This window comes from Penicillium oxalicum, chromosome II, assembly GCF_001723175.1.
Source record: "Penicillium oxalicum strain HP7-1 chromosome II, whole genome shotgun sequence".
NCBI classification, from domain to species: Eukaryota; Fungi; Ascomycota; class Eurotiomycetes; order Eurotiales; family Aspergillaceae; genus Penicillium; species Penicillium oxalicum.
This window is the reverse complement of record NC_064651.1, coordinates 2,493,524-2,510,427: the sequence shown is the minus strand read 5'-3', so window position 1 is coordinate 2,510,427 and position 16,904 is coordinate 2,493,524. Positions and strand designations below refer to the sequence as shown.

Below are 16,904 nucleotides of genomic sequence, written 5' to 3'. Positions count from 1 at the left end.
GGCGTCAACAATCTACCGTTTCGAGACATCACATGACTCTCGATTAGGACCCTCACATCCCGCCGAAGATGTCGGACAGGGTGGAGTGACCGCCTACTGAGTTGAGGTCTGTCACAACCATATTGACGTACATACCTTGATTGGAGTGTGTAATGAACCTCACAGGCTCAAAACATACATCATGGTATCGCATGGATGCAACTTCATGACAATGATTTCGCCTATTAATGAGATGTAGCCTAAGATATGTAATCGTAGATCCAGCGATAAGGTGTGAGGATTCCACAATCTAGAATCTACTGTCTTCCAATCTATAGATTGAGTGACAGGTCCAGTGTGGTCCCCCGCAGAGGTGTTTGCTCCACAGAGTCAAGAGACCGTGACTATTCTCTACCCATAATGTTCTCCAACAGGACTCTGCTCTAGTGTCAGTCCATGAAAAAAAAGTTGCCCATAGAATATATTACATAAGACAGAGTTGGCTCAGAAGCTGAAACGTAGTCGCAGGAATACGATAACGGTGAGTCTTTTTTGCAGGCCGCCTGAAGTGATTCGTGGTACCTGCGGAGGTGGTGGATGCTTCCCCTCAAGCGCCGATCAAGGCAAGGCCTGTGTTGTTGGAGTATCTTATCGACAATGATAAAACACCTGCCCCTCCACTGGTCTTCCAGCCCCCCTCGCCTCCATGCGTCTCGAAGCTTTCGTTCTTCAGACCATAGACCGGTTGGAGGAAGTTGCCGGTCCAAGGTGGAAGTCGTTCCATCTGGCCATTCTTTGCCTGTGTTGCTGAAGCTAGCCATGTGCCTTGACCGTTGTACCTCCAAGTGATGTCATGCTTTGACGGCTCACGCACTTTCGCATCCAATCTACCCTACATCCACAAGGCCTCCTCAACAGCATGGCAGATTCGGTCTTGATAGACGGAGTGAGTCAGACGGTATATTGTCATATGGATCTTGTGTTTGACACATAGAGACTCGTTAGGTGTCCTGGGCGCCAGTGACTCCAAAGGCTAATGAGCTCATTTGCAGAAGTCACTTAACCGTGGCGGTGACGACCTCGACGACCTCCAGTTCAAGGGCGATGAGAGTCTAGATGAGACACCCATCCATTCAATCCCTTCAAATGTATCTATTATTGATCGACTTCCTCCCGAGATTATTCGTCTGATCTTCTCCTATCTCTCTGCGCGAGAGCTTGCACGCGTATCGGCAACGTGCCGCGTTCTCGCCGAGCATGGCTCCGACGATGGCCACTGGTCTCGCCTCGTAAATTCACATCTACCATTCACCATCGATGACTCGGGGCCGTTCACTTCATTCCGTCGGCTGTACCTCGCGCATCTACCATATTGGTTCATCCCTCAAAACAAAATTTGGATTTCGGACACCGAGGCCGTTGGCGGTCTGATTCTGGCAAGATACGACCACCGACGGGGCGTGATCGAGGCGTACCGAATCATTGCGGATCGCCGTATCCCCTCATTTCATATCTGGAGAGCTCAGCCCGATGTGATGATTTTGTCGTTCGAGCCCGAGGTCAGCTTGTGGCTGGACGATCCCGTTCTCTTGTTGAAGGATGAGGCCCCGTCAGATTCTGTCGCAGCCGGTCAGATATGGAACCCAGATCGTCGGATGCCCATGGCAGTTGAGGCTCAACACGTTTTTAGCTCGCTCATGCTCTGTCCGAGAGATACAGGGGAGTCGGACGCACAACTTACGCCGTCTCAGTTTTGGCCACCCCCACTTATTCCAGCATCGAACCATATCCCTCGTACCCTGCACTCAAGAGACACACAGTTGCCGAGCTGCGCATCGGAAGTGTCGCCGATTGGATTCCGCATCAAGCGATGGGCCAACTTTCGACTTCAGCCTACCGATACTGAAACCATTTCGAATTACGCTACCCTTGACCCAGAGCTGTATACACCCACAAAGGAGAAACCGTACCAGGGAATTTGGGTGGGCGACTACTCTGCCCACGGATGCGAGTTCCTGTTGATCTACCAACAACTTGAGGTGGTCGATTCTGATGCTAGCCATGACGCAGGCAGTGAGCAGGTCGAGATGCGAAACACCCTGAGAGCTGTTAAGTTGACGGGCGACCCCAATGTGCCACGAGGGGAAATCACTTTCACGGCGGCCGATATCGGGCCAAAGGGATTTGTCAGAGTCGCGGAAGAGGAGCCTTTCGTGGGTGCCCGGATCGTGCGAAGCTATGGACATGTTGCAGGCATAGGTTTTCGCAATGGTAAGTACCTCAGGATTACCTCACGCTGTTGTCCATATTCTAATCCACGGCCAACTGTCAGACTCATGGACAGCATCACAACTGATCCTCATATCGACCGACTACCTTGCACATTACTGGCAAGAAATGGGTCATATTTCGTATTTCCGTCGCGTGGATATCGATGGGCTGTTGAAGATCTGATGCATTCGAATGGTGTTCGGGCTATCTCGTTGAGGCTACAGTATTTGAGTTGTGCTTTCTTCCCTTATATTCCCCGAATGGTTCCATAGCGTTGTTATATTCAAACCAATATGGTTCCCCTCTCTTCTACCTAGACACCGTATGCACGGGACCTCACAGCGAAGGTGCAAACACATGCACGGTTGGAGATGATCACCTCGTGAACCATTGCTGACCCCCGGTGCCATTCCAGCTTCCAAGGTAATCATGCACCTTAGTATCGAGGTCGGGGCCGATTTCTCAGTATGTTTTTTTTTCTTTTTTCTTTTTACCTGGAAGCCAGGTACATTCTGTTTCATTGATATCCTCAACGCCAAAGCCATGTCAACTGTAATTCAAAGCCAGAGGTTCAGTACTATAAACATCCTTCTTCAAACTAGAGTTTAAAGCCGCCCTTCGGAGACTGGTCGTCGGTCTTTCTTTGATCACAGATAAGAAGCTGTGGTAGTCCGTTACGTGCAAGATGGTACCGAATTTGGGTCGAAGAGCATAAAATTTGAACGATGCAATCGAATAGATACAGAGCGGTATCACACAAAATTCAATTATCCAGGACGCCGTACATTGGAAGATAAGAGAGGAAAGGGGAGTACGTATCATCCCACAATGCGGAGGTAGCCGGTCAAGTTGGCGCATCAGAGTGGCCACGAGGCGGTATGAAACGGGACATTTGTATGAACAAGTGTTGCCAGACGCTCGCCGACCGTAGTTGAAGGAATGGGAAAAGGGTAGTTCAGCGCCGGCGCTCGAACCAGCTTGACGAGCCCATCACGGCCACGGATGAGTCCATCACCCACTCGCCGACTCCGAGGTAGTTGTCAATCCAACGCTTCACTTCTTTACTGTCGGAGATCTGATCAGAATTGAGACTGGGGCTGGAAAGTAACCCACACGCACGCAGCCCAGGGCCGGAGGGTGCGCGAGAGGTCATCAAGTTAGCCCAGGTTTCCTCAAATATTGGGGTGGTGGGGAAGCTCCGAAGCTCATCGAGTCGAGGCAAAGATTGAGGGAGAATGACTGTCGAGCGGGGACTGGAGGAGGAGAGATTTACGTGAGACCGGTCGATCGCTTAACGCCAGCCAGGAAAGCGGAGACTGCGAGTCCGTGTTAGTCGAACCCGATATTCATCTCAGTGACGGGCCACCTCGGGATGGGGTAGCTTACAGAGCACCGCATCGAATGCGTAGTGGGTGAGTCGTCCAAACTGCGAAGGGGGCGAAGGGTCAGTTCTCCTCGGCTTGTGAATGATGGGAATAGAAAGCGAGCTGGCGGGAGCTTCATACCATTTTGTAGAAGGTGATCAGAGTAAATATCATGGATCTGACAGATCTATGGGACTTGGACTGTAGATGGTGGACGGCGGAGAGGACGGGGAAATATATCACGTGGGGTAAGTTTCACATGACAAGTCTCCTAGTGCCAGCCACCGCTTTGCGTGGCTGGTGTGATCTGCCGGTGTGGCTTCCCAGCCACCGTTCTTCTGCCTAACGAGACCCGACAAGCCCAACCAGGCCAGCAAGGCATCTTCAGGCAACGATGCGCCCCGACCAAAAGTCCCAAGAATGGATGCGGGTACTTTCCATTGCCTGTACGCTTACAATACGGATGGCCGCTCCACCTGAAGCTGCCTAAGCTTATCGATAAGATTGCAAATGCCCACCGACGTCCATTTTCGCCGAGTGTCCCGCTTCTCTGTCGGTTGGCCCAGCGCAGAGAATTGGGTGTCCTTATTTGTCACGGTTACTCGATAAAAGGCCTCCAATGTACGGCGCGAAGACCAGCACGGGTTCCTGATTTCGCAGGGGCCTGGGCGTCTAACATGGTGATCCTCGATCACTCTTTTTGGGACTGGCATGGCGCATCCTGGAGGCCACGATTGGTGATTCGCGATTGGCGTTGCTGGCGAGGGGTACTGGTACATGGCCATCCTGTGGGAATGAGTACTGTTTCATGGAGGGGCCTGCAGCACATCGGCCGCCGTTGCGACGAGGGCATGCGCAGCCCAAGAAAAAAAAGTTGGCCTTGATCTATTTTGATAAATAATACAATAGACGACAGAGGTTCCTGAAAAGACAAGCTACAATTCTCTAAGAATGCCCAGCTGCCATGGATGCGTGCTGTAAACTCGCGATTGTCAACAACTTGCCAAGCCGTCAATTCAGCGGCGCAAGCGACTGCAGGATGACTGCTGCACTGTACCTTGGCGATCCCATCGGACCAACGGCAAATCGCTAAGGGCAAAAGGGGATAAGACCTCGAATTGAATATCGTAATGATGCTGTGTATGGCTGTGTGCAGCGCCGATGCCAAAAGGAGATCGAAGTTCCCCCAAATGCGCTAGTCCGTCAACCAACTCGTCGTGCGGTCAGAAGTGGGCGCCGTGGGCGGAGATAACATCGGCGACCAACATTTTTCCCTCCCGCCCCTCATTCTCTTTTCTCCTCCTCCCCTCTTAGCTTTTCTCCATCCCCATTCTCCATCCTCTTCAACCTCCATCTCTCCTTTCTTCTATTCCCCTTGCAGTTTGTCCCATTAAATTGGTCCAGCACATCAAAATGGCGGCTACCACCTCCCTCGACCACCTCTCCAACCGCATGAAGCTGGAATGGCACTCCAAGCTCAACACTGAGATGGTTCCGGCCAAGAACTTCCGCCGGACCTCCATCATCGGTACCATTGGTATGTTCCCCTCTCACAGAGCTGGAGAACTCAATACCAGCTTGCACGGAAGGGTCAAAGCCTCCCCGGCGGTGATGGAGGAACTTTCTGCTAACGGACAATCTTTGCACAGGCCCCAAGACCAACTCTGTCGAGAAGATCAATGCTCTGCGCACTTGTAAGAGAGACCCGATCCGATAAGAGTGTCAAGCGATCATCATTGACTGACTTGAATGTAGCCGGTCTCAACGTGGTCCGCATGAACTTCTCGCACGGTTCATATGAGGTACGAGTCAAATCCCATCATTTGATCATCCAAAGATTGTGCAACCTAACATTGACCAGTATCACCAATCGGTGATTGACAACGCCCGTGAGGCTGCCCGTGTTCAGGCCGGTCGTCCTCTGGCCATTGCTCTTGACACCAAGGGCCCCGAGATCCGTACTGGTAACACCACTGACGATAAGGATTTCCCTATCGCTGCGGGCACTGAGCTGAACATCACCACCGATGACGCTTATGCCACTGCCAGTGATGACAAGAACATGTATGTTTTCCGTTGGTTTCGTCTGCACTGGCTTCTCGGCGGCCGAGGCGTCTGCCGACCGGTAGAAGACCTCTGACCCCTTAGAGACTGACACATGATAATGTAGGTTTGTCGATTACAAGAACATCACCAAGGTGATTTCTCCCGGCAAGCTCATCTATGTCGATGATGGCATCCTGTCATTTGAGGTCCTTGAGGTGGTGGATGACAAGACCCTGCGCGTCAAGTGCTTGAACAACGGAAACATCTCCTCTCGCAAGGGTGTCAACTTGCCCGGCACCGACGTTGACCTGCCCGCTTTGTCCGAGAAGGACATCAGCGACTTGAAGTTCGGTGTCAAGAACAACGTTGACATGATCTTCGCTTCTTTCATCCGCCGTGGCAGTGACATCCAGAGCATTCGTGATGTTCTCGGCGAGGAGGGCAAGGAGATTCAGATCATCGCCAAGGTCGAGAACCAGCAGGGTGTCAACAACTTTGACGAGATTCTGGAGGCCACCGATGGTGTCATGGTTGCCCGTGGTGACCTCGGTATCGAGATCCCCGCCCCCAAGGTGTTCATCGCCCAGAAGATGATGATCGCCAAGTGCAACATCAAGGGCAAGCCCGTCATCTGCGCCACTCAGATGCTCGAGTCCATGACCTACAACCCCCGCCCCACCCGTGCTGAGGTCTCCGACGTTGCCAACGCCGTTCTGGACGGTGCTGACTGTGTCATGCTGTCCGGTGAGACCGCAAAGGGTAACTACCCTTGTGAGGCTGTCAAGATGATGCACGAGACTTGCTTGTTGGCCGAGGTCACCATTCCTCACTTCCAGATCTTCGATGAGCTCCGCAACTTGGCCCCTCGCCCGACCGAGACCTCCGAGTCCATCGCCATGGCCGCCGTCAGCGCCAGTCTGGAGCTGAACGCTGGTGCCATTGTTGTCCTGACCACCAGCGGCAAGACTGCCCGCCTTCTGTCCAAGTACCGTCCCGTCTGCCCCATCATCATGGTCACTCGTAACGCCACTGCTTCCCGGGTAAGTGCTGTAGTCCTCCGTGATTCAGATAGTCCACAGCTGACCACGCTCATCGACAGTACTCTCACCTTTACCGTGGTGTCTGGCCGTTCTACTTCCCCGAGAGCAAGCCCGACTTCAACGTCAAGATCTGGCAGGAGGACGTCGACCGCCGCCTCAAGTGGGGTATCAACCACGGTCTCAAGCTCGGCATCATCAACAAGGGCGACCCTATCGTCTGTGTTCAGGGATGGCGTGGCGGTATGGGCCACACCAACACTGTTCGTGTGGTCCCTGCTGAGGAGAACCTTGGCTTGTCCTCGGAGTAGATTTTTCACGACAGCATCTGCGTGGGGATCACCCTTCTAGACCCCAGATCTTCTCTTTAGTTTCGCTTTCTTTTTCGTCTCTGTTTTGGGGGTTCTCTTATTGGTGCGATGGAAGGATACACATACCTGTTTTCTCTTATTTTGTCGATTGGCTCCAAAATCTTTCTCGCCATTGTCGCATACACAAAGTTCATCTGTGCTTCGTCCATGTCCGCTGTAGACTGGGGGTTTTGCTTTTTCTCGTGACGGAGTTGAAAAGAAGATGATGTATATGAATGCCGACTCAACCGTCCAAACAGGCTGTTGAAATATCGGAAGTCACTTTAGCTCTTTCGTCCAATACTGGCCCAATGAAGCTGACTTGAGATCGTCCACTCCATGTCCGAAGTGTTTTGTAAAAGTCGCAAGTGCGAGCACGAGATGAGATTGTCGTGCATCACTAGATCTTGTTCAAGAGCTCTTAATTCCAGCCCCGCTCCCACTGTGCTCGCCATCGTTGTCGAAATAGCCGCAAGTGTTACAAACGACCTTTGGCAATAACGAGAAGAATCCAGAAGAAGAAAAAGAAGAAGAAAAATCCGGGCTAAGAGGCGGCCGAGCTAGCGGCCGAGTACTTGTCTTCATGGAGGGGGCCAAAAAGCCTGCGCCGCGCCGACTCGCAGGCCGAGGCATGTCCCCGGGCCGGGCATGAAGCCATGCAACTCACCTCCGATCAATTCGACCGGGGCGATCAAACATTCATCCACAATCAACGATAGCACACAATATTGCTATACAATAGACGGTCGGACGAGGTGCTTCTCCCACTAAACTGAAGACTGACCATATGCAAGAATGATCGTCCGTATTCGAGTTAGGAAAAAAACCCCATTTTCCCCCTTCGCTCGATCTCCAGAAGAAAAAAAAAAGGTTCAAGAAACATCGCAGTTCAACGATCAATTTAGTGTTGCTGCCGCGCGAGATCCTCATTCCCGAACGCGGCTCCATCAGATCCCGACTTTCGCCGAAAGCACGTGTCCACATCTTGTGGACGGCATATAGTACCATCACGCCCGATTTGTGAGGCATAAAATCTTGCTATTTCTCATTTAGATTGAAGGAGGGTCTAGTGTCCGGGCTTGCACTTGAGGTCCATGACTGCTCCTACCTAAGGTGTTTGGTAGCGGCGCGATGGATGGTATTCCAGTTCCAAGTATGCCCCGAGTTCATATATTCCACGGGTCTGGCATGAGGGCGCCAATGGATAGATTCTAGACAGATGACGGCCGAGGTCTGTAGCGGGCTCGAATATGCCTATTGAATGATGTGCCGCAGCACGGCCTTCACCACTTCTCCAGCTACCTGATTTCTACCCTAATGTTAGTCGATACGTACTCGTTCTGAGCACTCGGGTGTTTTAGGATACTATTTCCCATTGAGACGATTCATGCTTGTATTCGTTAAGTATTCGATGGTGGTGATGCCGATTATTATCCACTTATTGTAACACATTAATTGAAGCTTGGCTATTCCGAAAGACTGCTTGAGCTGGACATTTGCTGTTACAGGAGAGTAAAATTTTGGGATGGTACGCCGAGTGCACAAGAAATAAATATCGCTAGAGCAGCCAGTCATGATAGTGGGCGTTGAATCATTATTCGTTATGAGTATCTTTCCCTCATGTCAATCAAGTGTGTCTGGTGTGTCCGTGTGCAAGAGGTACGTCTAATAGAAAACGGTCGCGGAGGGGGGAGGGATGTTCATTGAGAACCGCGTAGTTCTGACCCATCAAAAGTATCTGGATCGTTTGGACTGACAAAGGAGTGATCGGCCTGGGGATGTCTGTACATGATGCTGGACTGGAATTGGTGCCAGCAACTATTGTCTCGTTAGAATGGAAGCAAAAAAAGGGGGTGGCTTCAAAAACTCACCTCGGTGCTTGGAGGACGTATCTGGCCATAGCCTCTCTAAAACGACTCTTGTACTCTCTCGGACTCGTCACTGTGGGACGATTGCGACCGCCACCGGCAAAACCGCGATCTTTGATCCAAGACTCAAGTTTTTTGTCCCACGTGTACGTTCGGATGCAATCGATAATGCCTACCACCAACTCACTGCGATTTTCGTCGATGGCGATCATCAATGAGTAATCCATGACATTTTGCCGGCCGAGGAACAGGGTGTCATTCCAGACGCTTTGGCTGAGGAGCTTCTTCGAGTGCTCACGAGCGAATAAGGGCGTCTCGTAGATGAAGTCTACCATGTTCTCATCAAGCAAAACCTCATCTTGCTCGCCAGTGCTCTCCACTTTGCGATTGCGCATCGATCCTTTCAGATCGAAAAGACGGTTGGGGGCGCGATCGTAGAACAGGTTCTCCATCAGAAGCAAGAAGCAATTCTGCTCGATACCAGTCGCTGGATTTTTGATGATGATTTGATAAAAACCAAACATCTTGGCGATAGCTGATGGCAGATCGTGAAAGAGCGCTTCGGACATAATTTGGAAATATGCAGGCGCGAACTTCAAAAACGCCTGTGTCTCAACTGGGGCCAATGACTTCAAGACAAATCGATCATCCAGGGTCTTCAAGAAAATCGACTTGGTTTTACCTCCCTTGGAATCCCACTTGAGGCATCGAGAGAGCGATTCCACAATTCGATCAGCGACACCGCACTTCTTGCGGAGTGCCTCGAATTGCTCTGCATAGAAAACTTTACACAGCATCTTTGCCTGTCCTTCTTGAAATTGGTATTTGAGATGGGTGCCCGTTTGCCGGAGAAGTGCATGCTCCAAGCGTGCTTGATAAACCGTCTCCTGGTCCATTGAAAGTTCTGCAGGTTGATCTCCCACTTCATCCCACTTTTCCTGTATGCTCGCTAGCTTCTCCTTGTAATCAGAGGAATCCAATGCAAATGCGATAAGTGAACTCGGTTCGTCCTCACGCACGATGATGTTACAGTCGGAAAAAACATGATCGCCCGTGCTAAGAGGATATTCAAGGGCAGTCCATCCGCTTGCAGATCGTTCTGACCAAAAGTTGGTCAGCATCTTCAGCAAAGTCGTTCTCTCGTGCTTCGGAAGGTCCTTGAAGTCAATTGACTCGTCATCAGGGATTGTTTTGACTTCATCTTGAGAGTCCTCGCGATGTAGATCTTCGGTGATATTATGCTCTTCGTCACTGCGACCATCATCCTGCTCGGCATCGGACACATGCTGAGGCTCTGCACGCTCAACTTCAGGAGGATCGAACGTCCCCCGGAATGACTCTTGCGGCGGAGAGCCAGCAGGCGTTTCCATCGGTCCCTGGTGGCCGAATTCTTCGTTGATCTGATGGCTCCCTTCATCAGAGGTCCTTGCTCGTGCGACTGACTGCTGAGAGTCAATCTCCACGTGTGGCTCCCGTTCCTCAACAGCTTCTTTCACATTTCGGTAAACTTCGACGATAGGCTTTGAAGAAGCGCGCGGGAAGGCGCGCGAGTAAGAGCCACGCGCCGCCCTTTGTTTCCTTTCACGTTGTCGTTCCTTCTCAAACTCTCGACTCAATTGTTCAAAATGCTTTGCAAGGTTAGAGACTCGTGAACTCCCTCGTTTCGGGGTTGACCGAGGAATGAGTGACTGGCCCGACGCAAAGCGTCCACTCTTTAAAGCAGTAATCCCAAGCCGGTCTGTGAGTTTCTTATCCGACTGCTTGCTTGAATCCCCACGTGAGCCGGTTGACTCATTGGAGTTTGTCTGGCTCAATCTTGCACCAAAAGATTTTTCCCGCAAAAGGTGTGCTGGCTGAGAGTGTGCTCGAACCAAAGGAGGCGACCGGGCTTTTCCAGAACGCCTGAAAGCCGCCTCAGCAAGCCTTGGGATGGCTGATGGTCGATTCGGTGGGGTATTCGAAAGCTCAGAAACGCGGTTGTCATCTTTTTGCTCATGAATAATATCAATAGACTCTGATGGTAGTAGGATCAAGGTCGATCTATCTTCTTTAATGTCTGGAGGCGTACTATCCTCAAGCGACACCGCACCGTCTAGCTTCTGGCGATTGAACTCTGGCGCCGGAGGAGTGCTATCCATTGGTCGCTCTGATTGGATAGAAGGCACCGCCAGGTCAAGGTGCCGGACTTCTTCTTGTATGACGGCTCTGTCCTGCGGGGACCGATCCATTTGATCCCCAGCATCAGCTTCAAAGGCGGATTCGTCACTTGTCAGGGGCAACGGGCGCAAGTTCTGGGGATCAGCAAAATCTCCGCGCTGTTTTTTCCCCGTGTGCTCCTCAACAACAGAGACAAGCACGTTTTGAGCCTTTTCTGGGGAAAGCGTCATCCGTCTCATCATACGTGGCTTATTCTCGTCGGTCGTGGTGACCTCATCCTCAATGCCAGCCGGCGTTTGTATCCCGTCTTCAGTTGTCATTGACGTCGCATCTTTATCCAAGAAAATCTTCTTCAGCTGCAATGTTGCTAGCCTTTTGATATCTTTTTCCGAGGGGAAGAAGCTCCTTTCAAAGTCGGCAAAAATTATGTCCCATTCGACCACTTTCTCCTGGATTGCCCGAAGGACCTCATTCAGGGGTATCACCTCCCAGTAACGGGAATTGGTGTATTTTTCTTGCAAACATTCTCTGAGTGCTGCATTATCATCCTGCGCTTTCTTGTGGAGACTGTCAATCTTTCTCCTGCATTCATCCAACAGCTCGGGCAAGACACTTTCAACATTGATGCCCTTAAGCCGCACCTGGACGGATCTCATGAACTTGCTTAGCCTGTCTGCGGTGTCCGAATAAACCTGATTCCTCAATTTCAAGTCATTGTCCACCTTCCAGGTGACGCGGGGACGCGGAACGACGATTTCCAAGAGGTGAATCGGATCATATTGAACGCGTATAGCGATATCTTTGAAGCCAAAATAGCGCAGGTGGTCTCTTTGAAGATCGTGTGGACATACTCCAGCACGGGCATGCATGTTCCGTCCCCAAAAGGAGACTTCCAAATACTTTCCGAACGAATATTTCCAAGTATTTTCGGACATTAATGTCACCTGGGTCTCGTTACCACAAACTTTGCAAACACTCCACATGAGGATGGTTTCTTGCATGCCCCGCAGCTTGGATGGATGTGGTTGCACAAGGACACTAATTTGCGCATCCCCGTGAACATATTGCCGATGGTGTTCGAACATGCGTTTTTCACATCCATACACATTGCACACTACATTCGCAGTGTGACAAAGATCTTCAACGTATTGCCCAATTGTACAATCGGGTTCAAAAATGGTGTCATCGCCATGCTCGTTATAGAATTCTAGTGCGAAAGTGTCCGGTCCGGAGCATGGCACCGAGGTCGATGTGCAGACTAAACTGAAGAGAACCACGATGTTTTGATGAGCATAAGGATCGAACATGTTTGAATTGCCGGACACGTATGCCTCCCACTGCCTCTTTTGTGTTTGATAGTGATAAAGAGCGCGGTCGTATTCGGCATCGTGCGCTGCACGAAGGACTTCTTTAACCTTTGGCGATGCATCATGTGGGGATGCTTGCACCATCTGGGGAGTGATAAGCACAAATTTTTGAGGTTTAGCTTGTTCCTCTGGACCTTGCTCAGATACGTGGACTTGATCGCGAAGGCGCTTGAGATACTCCAATCGTCTTTCCATTTCTCTTGTCCGCATGAGTAGATAAGGGGGCTCAAATTTGACGAATGGTGAGGCAGACAGTATCTTCGTTTGGTGATCGTGGAGTAAATCATCATGATATGTAGGCATTGGAACATCGTCTGGCACGTCAATAGTCTCTGTTGACACGGCCAATGGCTTTTCTTGGGTTTCAGAGGGCTTCTTCGAAGTGTCCAAGTCTCTGCCTCCAGAGTTGCATGGTTCAGCCACTTGATGGCCGGTCACCTTCTCAACAGGGGAATCCTCGTTTGTATCAGTCGCTTCTGAGGCTGCTGTCAATGCCGGCAACTTCGCAAACTCATCTCGCATGAGATAAGTCTCGAGTCGGAGGTTGTATACCACATAGACCATGAACTCGGTGATTTGCTTGACCTTCCCGAGCGTGTCTTCTCCACCACCCCGTAGAACAATAGTACAACCAAGCTCCTTAGGGCAGCCGGATATGTACATGTATGTCTTTTTTCGACCATTGTGTACATACGTTTTGACATCGAAGCTGCTGCATTCACTTCGAATCTCGGTCGTGAGGAGCTTGTCCATGGACGTGACGATTCTTGTCTGAGTACATCGCGACACTGCCTCAAGAACTGACGCTTTCACATTGTAGGCTGTCGCGATTCCAGCCTGCTCAAGAAGCGCGAGTGCCAAGCCTGATACATTTGTCCCGACCAATAAGAGGTTTGGGTGCAAAGCGGCGATTCGACTGACAAGATTCTCCAAGAACTCGCGTTCCTGACGAATGACAGGTTCTAGACTCATGAATTGTTGTTGTTGGCGCGCATATTCGAGGGGAAAAGTGATGATGAGAATGTTGGGGCGAGGTATGCTTCTAGGCATGCTCTTGAGCGCCAAGTTCTTCGTGAAGACTAGACCGGAGACGTAAGAGGTGTCGCCAGGCCTTCCCCCGGGAATCTTCTTCAACTTGATGTAATGCCGAATGTCCATGTCATCCCCCCGCTGGACATCAGGGTCAACCTCATCCGCTGCTTTCAAAAGAACAGGCGTAAGAGCTTTCTCCCAACTCTCAACGCTCGGTAATGATGCTGCCTGAAGTAACTGCCGCAGGAGCTTTTGCACATGTTCCCGACTGGCCTTGTTGAGCTCGATAGGCGGGGTTCCAGTCCTTCTCATTGATGAACTTCGAGTCATCTTGAACCCTGGCTGTTTGAGCCCAGTGATTATTGGAATAGCAGGAAAAGCCGGATCGGGAGGGTATACTGTCTCCTTCGAGGTTCGCGGAGAGTTACGCGCGTGAACGCTACTGGCAACGCTTAAATTTCGACGTCGCGATGAGCGTGGCAAGTTGACTGCTTTGGAGCTGGTGATACTTGCGTCATCCCCATCACGGACTGAGTGGTTGATGCTGGGTGTGGTCTTATCACCAAACGCAGACCGGCCTTTTTTCATGGCCGCAAGAAATCCACCAAGGCCCACACTCCTGTCTTGTTCACCGCCGCTTTTGGAAAGGTTGCCCTCGGAGACGGCTGATATTATGCTGGGCTGCTCATCCCCACTCGATGCATCGTCTGAAAGATACTGCGCTAGATCGGGGTCAATAATGTTGTCTTTATGGAAGGCCGGCAACCTGGATTCGATGCCAAGATCCTCTTGATGGCGTCTTTGAAAGGGTGCACGTTCCTCGTGAGACGGTTTGAAACTGCGGATGTACTGTTGTCGAGAGTGGTGCCGCTTGTGACCTATAGAATGAGGCCGAACTCCTAAGGAAGAGCGCAGTGACCGTGACGAAGTAGGACGAGTCAAGGGACGGTCCGAGTTGATTTCCAGAACTGCCGACCGACTGTTGTGACCCTCGCCAGCTCGGCGTGTCGCGGGAATAGCCATCGTTGGTGTTTTGAGTATTTGGTCAATCGACTGCGATTTTACGGACGATGCATCATCATCATCACATGTAGACCGGGAACCAGTGCCACCCCAGCCAATGTCAGAAAACCGAGGAGTGACCATTATCGGGCTCTGTTCGCTATCGGAATATTCAGAAGAATCGTCTTCATGAGCATTGATCATTGCTTCGCAGGGTTTGCAAACACGAATGGTTCCAGGTTGCCCAAACTTGGTCCCCGGCACAAGAAGTGTGCACTTGGAGTCGAATATCTGGCCACAAGTGCGGCAATGATGTTTTCTACGAAACGTTGTAAAGGATTCTCCGCAATGAAAACAATCCTTTGCATTTTCGTCGCGCATCCAGAAATCTCTGCTCAGCAGTCTACTCCTCAGTTGAGAAAGAACCCCATCACCTGTGGTCTGTTGACGCTTGCTCCTAGGTTCCTTGGCTGGAAGGCGAGGCAACGAGGTATTGAGAGGCGGCAAGGACGAGGCAGTGTTTGTACTACCTCCTGTAGAAGCTCGTGACAACATGGGATGTGGTGAGCGAACTTTGGCGGGTGGCAATAATGGTTTCGCTGAGAAAGCAGCCGACGCTGAATCGAGAGAAGCTCTCGCAGGGGCAGTGATGAGGACTTCATTTCGTGACTTCAGAGCCACACCATCCTGGAGCAAATTCACGGCAGAAGAACTCCCATTCGGAGATGAGGCCTTTGAATTGGTATTTAGTGGCTGTGAAGATGGCGTTGAAGATTCATCGTGTCCGTCGAGAGAGAAGTTCACAGAGAGCGCGCCCTCCCTGCTTTGTATCTTTGACTCAGAAGTGGAATCTGCTGGCTTCAAGTTCCCCGCTGTGGTGGACACAGGAACGCGACTATTAGCCTTGGACTGATCTGCATTTGAGGATTTCCGGGGCTTTTTCTCGTGATTTTGATTTGTCGGAAACATCGAACCGTTGGAATCAAGCAGACTGTGTTTCTCGTTTTCATTCTCTCCAGTCCCAATCGTTGAGGTGGTCATCACAGGCGAATGCGTGGAGCTCGGATTCTTGACCGAAGAAGATTGACTGGCTGGCATGTCTTGCGCCAGATCCCGACTTCCAATACTGCCCGACTCAGCATGCTGAAAGCTTCGCGCGGGTACATTGAGTGAGCTGCTGCGTGAATGATGGGACTGTCCTACGGCGCTGACATTAATCTGAGTGATCGCGGGGTCTACGGCATAGGAGCTGCCAGTGGACTTGGTTAATGAAGCAAGATTGGGTTTCATTCCGAGAGCAGGAGGTGCGGAAGACTTGGAGGAGATGCTGGAGCTTTTTGTGGGACTCTTGACGCCTTTGCTGATGGCCGAATGCTGAGACGGCTCGGCAGCTGCATGGAAAACAGGCACAAGTGGAGAATGCACCCTGGAGCCCTGGGAAGAATTTGGGTACGATTGTTGGCCGTCGGCTGAACCAATGGTAAGATCTGAAATCGACTTCGACATTGAACGCTCCGAGGTCGGACTCTTGATTGAGAAGCCTTCGCCGGCATTTTGGTCGATAGTCTTTGTCCCGCCACTGACAATATCTCGCATGCCTCCAACGGATGTCCTGAGCCGGCTGTAGAGACCACTGAATCCACCTTGCAACTCTTCCGAGACAAGCTTGTCGTCCGGTAGAGGCAGAGACGCCGGAGGGGTGGTAAAATCGTTGAAGAGAGTCAATGAGTCGGTTTGGTAAGCTGCAGCATTATGAATTTGGTCCAGCGCTGCCGTGTTGTTTCCTCGATTTGTCTTCGTTGAAGTGTGGACCTCCCTCGACTTATGAGGCCCGAGCAAGAGATGGTCGGACGACGTAGAGGGACTATGAGCCCCTTGTGATGGTGATTCCATGGCCGAGAATGACTTCTTCGAAGTCGCGTTCACAATCAAGGTGCATGCATGTTCAAGTGGCGCGCCGTAGAGCTATGATCGCGGGGTAGCTGGGCGTGTTTTGATGGGAGCTACCCTGGTGAGAAAAGCAGGCCACCTAAGGCTTGATTCACAAAATATTGTCGAAGCCTCTTCGGAAAAACACAAGAACTGGGCTCAAAGACAGTCAAGTCAGCACCCTCCGCACTTGATCTCCACCACATGCATAGGCGCCCAATCCATGTCACCTCAGCTTAATAGGTTGGATGGTATGACGTCCACCCATTTGATAGTCAGTGACGGCCGGGGCTTGCTGACTCATCTCAGATCGCACCGGGCGGCCTGTCCTGACCCCGTGACTCGTTCAGCGTCCGGCCCAAACTGGGCCTTCCGTTCCTTCAGGCGGGTCCCGTCTCCTTTCGGAGGGGGGGACGCGTCTTATCGATTATCGGGAATCTCGGTTTTGGAACGTTTGAACATGCGAACATCGCGACGGCAGAACCCTGTCCAGGGTCAACCT

At 51.3% G+C, this 16,904-nt stretch overlaps 3 protein-coding genes across 3 annotated transcripts; 2 read left to right on the top strand and 1 right to left on the bottom strand.

Annotated features, from left to right (window-relative positions):
* Positions 1 to 898: 898 nt before the first annotated feature.
* Positions 899 to 2,433, top strand: POX_b02754 (uncharacterized protein; the record flags this gene model as incomplete). Its single annotated transcript, XM_050111663.1, has 3 exons — positions 899 to 925; positions 1,032 to 2,250; positions 2,312 to 2,433. 3 exons carry the CDS (start codon positions 899 to 901, stop codon positions 2,431 to 2,433), a joined length of 1,368 nt encoding a protein of 455 aa, XP_049972009.1.
* A 2,594-nt stretch (positions 2,434 to 5,027) lies between these two features.
* Positions 5,028 to 7,008, top strand: POX_b02752 (Pyruvate kinase; the record flags this gene model as incomplete). The annotated part of the gene is made up of 6 exons (XM_050111662.1): positions 5,028 to 5,151; positions 5,264 to 5,308; positions 5,370 to 5,416; positions 5,476 to 5,678; positions 5,785 to 6,700; positions 6,760 to 7,008. 6 exons carry the CDS (start codon positions 5,028 to 5,030, stop codon positions 7,006 to 7,008), a joined length of 1,584 nt encoding a protein of 527 aa, XP_049972008.1.
* A 1,739-nt stretch (positions 7,009 to 8,747) lies between these two features.
* On the bottom strand, positions 8,748 to 16,366 carry POX_b02751 (uncharacterized protein; the record flags this gene model as incomplete). Its single annotated transcript, XM_050111661.1, has 2 exons — positions 8,748 to 8,865; positions 8,919 to 16,366. The coding sequence occupies 2 exons, from the start codon at positions 16,364 to 16,366 to the stop codon at positions 8,748 to 8,750; spliced, it is 7,566 nt and encodes a 2,521-aa protein (XP_049972007.1).
* Between the last annotated feature and the right edge of the window lie 538 nt (positions 16,367 to 16,904).